Below are 4,249 nucleotides of genomic sequence, written 5' to 3'. Positions count from 1 at the left end.
CGAATTAGAGCGGCAAAACTCTGGGGCAGTGCCTTTATATCGCACCTACGAATATTTTCATCAGGCATATTTGGTTAGAACAATCCACGCAGCTCTAGCCGAGATGAACATCAACTTACCAGTCGACAATATTTTAAGCGCAGGACCTACTGTTCTCCCAGCTCCAATTTATCGTCAAGCTGGAGGGGCCCGCAAAAAGCGGAATGCAGACATTCAGCACGGCGAAAAACGGATCCGTAGCAGGGGCGAGGAGTCTGGTCCATCTCGATCTAAAGCAATGCTGGATACACCGAACGAGATGCGACCGTCTCAATTAAACGAGCATGACGACACGCCTTTTATACAGGTGTTTTATAAGTCTCAGCTATCTGCAGCACAGCCACAGCAGCGGCCCACATATCATTGCAGTCGGTGTGGGCTAGATGGGCACAATATAACTACTTGCACGTACACCGAGCAAGAAGAAGAGGGAGAAGACTCCATCTCCCCGGGCGTGTATGTGCTTGGGATTCCACCGTTAGTCAGCCGCGGCGCTGTTCATCTAACACAGGAAGCTGAAGAACTTTAATTCTAGCACGCATCTATCACGAGTAGTTAGCAAGATCACTCCGAGTGGCTAGCAGAATCTAAATGACAACTTACACGCTTTAGTTATGCTTCATACCTCGCGAGATTTCGTTTTGCATCAGTTTACCTGTAGCGTGCGAGCAAAAGCATTTTAGTTTTCAGCACCTCTTCGGCATCTTCACTAGCACATAAACTTTAAAGACTCACCACGTGATGGCGCGCTGCATCCCGACGAGGTGCGAGATCCTCGTAGTGCAGCACCTGCTTGACTGTAAATGACCTCACCGAGTCATGAATTTGTTAGCCAATCAGCGTGAAGGAACTTCGTTGGGGCGTCTGGACTTCTTCGTTGGGGAGTCCAGAGGTATATATCCTGCACCACACACCTTCACACGGAGCCCTAATGAGCCCTTCTTGATCTCAACCAGCGCCACTCTGGTCGGTTGCTCCAGCATGTCCTCGCAATAAGCTTCCTCGTCCAACCACTACTGGGTACCTGCTGGACCCACTGGCTAGGATCCAAGTCTCCTCCAACGCACTCGTCGATTCGTTCACGGTCAACATAAAGTTATGCTCGCGATCGGAGCAATTAGCCGGCAGATGTCCGACGGCGCCGCACTCATGGCTCAGCCTTCTCTCTTCCCTCGGTGCGTCAGATACGACCGCGACGAGCACTCTGCCCCATTTCCTGTGTTGTGGCGCGTCGAGCTCCCACGATTGCACCAACTGGACCAGCACTTCCGCCTGCGCGAGGTAAACCGCTCTGCTGGCGTCCACCTTCGCCATGAGGACGACAAACTTCTCGACGGCGTACTGAACAGTATTATTCAGTAGCTGGTAGTCCGCAATTCAGCCGCACACATCAAAACTCGAATGAGGTACATGCTACTTTCGGACCAGCTACACCAGACGTTCTTCGCCACAGTGAATAATCGCATCGCTTGGGCTGGAGTAATGTTCGTCTTGAGCGGTTCAAGCATTCGCTCCATGATGTACGGCAGGATCGGGAGCTACGCCCACCACAGCTCGCCTGGCTAGTGATAGTAGCACTCAGTCATTGCCAGGGCTCCCGATTATGGCATTGTTATTTAATGGGAACCCTTTTTAATCATAAATAATGGCATTGGGCAGCTAGTGTCATCGCATACATTATGTCATGTACTGCGCACAAACAATAAATAAGAGCATAATGTAAAGCAAACCAACACCATGTTAATGGCCTCGTCGACAGTCTGAGCTGACCAATACTCACCATTTTGGCGTAAGAACAGCACCATTTCTAATGTAATTGGCTGCAAGCTGTGGCGCTCTTGCCCGTACGTCGTCCTGGTGACGCTAAAGAACCTCTCAACAAGGTTAGAAGTAGGTGGAATGCAGCTCAGCAGGTTGTACCGCGGCTGAACTGCTGCTCAGCGGCGACGTTTTTGTAGACTCGCCACGAATGAGCCTTCGTCTCCACTTTCCTTCGCTTTGCTGCAGTGTGTGCAGGTTCTTCTATTTCTTCCACGCAGCGGAAGGGCTGCAGCACTGCCTTATCGGCCCTCGTTAGACTTTGGCTCCCTCCCAAGACACGCACACAGTAACCTGGGCTGGCGTGAAGGTGGCGTTGCGGGGGAGCGTGGCAAGGACCATAGTAGCTTATTAATAGCGAGGGGCTTTGATCGAGTTGCTCAAATTAAAAAGTGAGGACGTGAGCAAGCTGTGTCGTATAGCTGGCTTAGAGAAGTGCTGGTAGCAGAGAGTTTAAGTACAGTACATGTAGTGACAAGTCATGGTTGGTTGTGAGAGGTACATAATGATAAAGAAGTTTTGCTCATAAATTATGTCGGATGATTCCTTAAGCAAATAAATTATTAATAACATCCAGGTAATCGAAGAAATAAATAATTTTATGATTTCATAAGGAATAATTGAAAAGACCATGCCATAATCGGGAGCCCTGGTCATTGCTAAGAGGCAGCGCTCCAGCCGGTCGTTCCTGACGTCGTCGAGCCACAGAAAACCACACGCAGATTGAGCAATGTTAATTTCTATCTTGAAACGACGTCCCCATTTGAAGAACCCGGGCCGTAGGCCCACGTAGTACCAAAAAGAGCTCTACGTGACGTAGAGCGCTTTTTCGTCGAATGGACACATTGCGAGCATTTATGTCGCGCATCTGGATACTGCACAATCATACTTACTTGTTTCTGCGCTGAAATACCACCTCCTCATCCTCGCAAATCAGCCTCTTTTGGTCGTTGGACCACAATTCCAAGTACAGGTCGCTGTCCGGCTTGTGCTCCCGGGAATAGTCTCTGACGGTCGGAAAGCAGCATATTCTTACCGCGAGGTTGATAATCAAAGTAGCTCGGTGGCGGTGCTGGTCTCCGCGGCGTGGCAGCGGGTGGTGTCTGGAGAGTCATCAAGCGAGTCAATGTGAATTTTTGCTCCCCGGCCGAGCCTTGATGCAAATAATCTTGAGTCAGACGGGCTCATGGACATCTTTATGTTGTGTCCTTGATGTCACTCGACGCGGACCTTCGTTCCAACTTGGTTTGCGACTCTTCAAGTCGGCTGAGCTTTCCGGTTATGCCACACATCAGTGTCAGGAGCTCATTTACTTCGTCAGTTCGGACGGGTGGTGTTTTCCCGTCAGTGTTAATGCCATTCCACTTTCGCCAGTCATAGCGGTATCATCTCTCCTCTCGCGCGATATGGTTGTGATCTTGCCTTCTTTGCCATCTGCCATTCCGATCCTTTCGCGATCGGTGGCGAGTCCAATAGCAGCGCCGCCATTCTCGGATTCGTCAGAGATGCCGTTCATTTTTCGCAACACCATGGCGCATATATATTACCGTATTTAGCAGTGGTGGATGGTTTAAACAACGGAAATGCTACAGTCCATGCGTCAAATCCGCTTATTTTCCATGTAATACTCCATGTAATGTCCATGATGTAAAATATTTTCATTCGGTAATTTATAAAAACAACCCAGTCGTTAAGTGCAATTATTGTCCAACTCTCATCCGTGTATTGTCCACGATGTGATCTATGTAGTTAATACCGGTACAATACTGTATACCGGTAGTTGTACCAATCACACCAGCCTTTCATTTGCTTTTCAAACCCAAACTCGCCCCCCTTCGAGCATTGCTGCCGCCGCCGCTCCGTTACCTGCACGCCGCAGCCTACGTCACGAGATCAACCGTTGCTGCAATCGCCGGCCATGTCGCTCAGTCTACCCGCTTCCGCGACGTCTGAGGTGCGTTATCTTGCTGTTTGTGGTCTCTGTGAACGTGTTTCTAACCGTGCGTTATCTATTTGTAAATACAGGGTGGATCGTCCGACTCCTCTTCAGACCTCGTCAAGAAGGATGTGGACAACATTGTGCAACGTGTTAAAGCAGAGATAAGAGGAGGGTTGAATGACGACGACGCTTGCGCCGCAACTCTCGCGGAATTCGCAGCTATTGACGGTAACGTAGTCACGGTGGACGAAACTGATGCGGGACACTCTGGTGTGATCAGTATGACTTCCAGACATATGCGCGACATGGTTACTAGGTTTCCAGAGCTTTTGCTTGTGGACTGTACCCACAAAACGAATCGGTAAGTCCTCCCATGTATTGTGTAATTATTTGTCCATGTATTGTCCATGCTTATTTTAATGTCATGCCCATGTATTGTGCGATTCTTGTCCA

The 4,249-nt window shown here is 49.4% G+C and overlaps 1 protein-coding gene across 1 annotated transcript; it reads right to left on the bottom strand.

The window, feature by feature from the left end:
• Window positions 1–685: 685 nt before the first annotated feature.
• On the bottom strand, window positions 686–3,373 carry PITG_12907 (uncharacterized protein; the record flags this gene model as incomplete). The annotated part of the gene is made up of 7 exons (XM_002900418.1): window positions 686–694; window positions 775–836; window positions 1,107–1,380; window positions 1,770–1,804; window positions 1,960–2,086; window positions 2,771–2,960; window positions 3,171–3,373. The coding sequence occupies 7 exons, from the start codon at window positions 3,371–3,373 to the stop codon at window positions 686–688; spliced, it is 900 nt and encodes a 299-aa protein (XP_002900464.1).
• Between the last annotated feature and the right edge of the window lie 876 nt (window positions 3,374–4,249).

Source organism: Phytophthora infestans, genomic scaffold (genome assembly GCF_000142945.1).
Source record: "Phytophthora infestans T30-4 supercont1.25 genomic scaffold, whole genome shotgun sequence".
NCBI classification, from domain to species: Eukaryota; Oomycota; class Peronosporomycetes; order Peronosporales; family Peronosporaceae; genus Phytophthora; species Phytophthora infestans.
The sequence above is the reverse complement of the archived record's forward strand: the minus strand, read 5'-3'. Positions and strand labels throughout refer to the sequence as shown.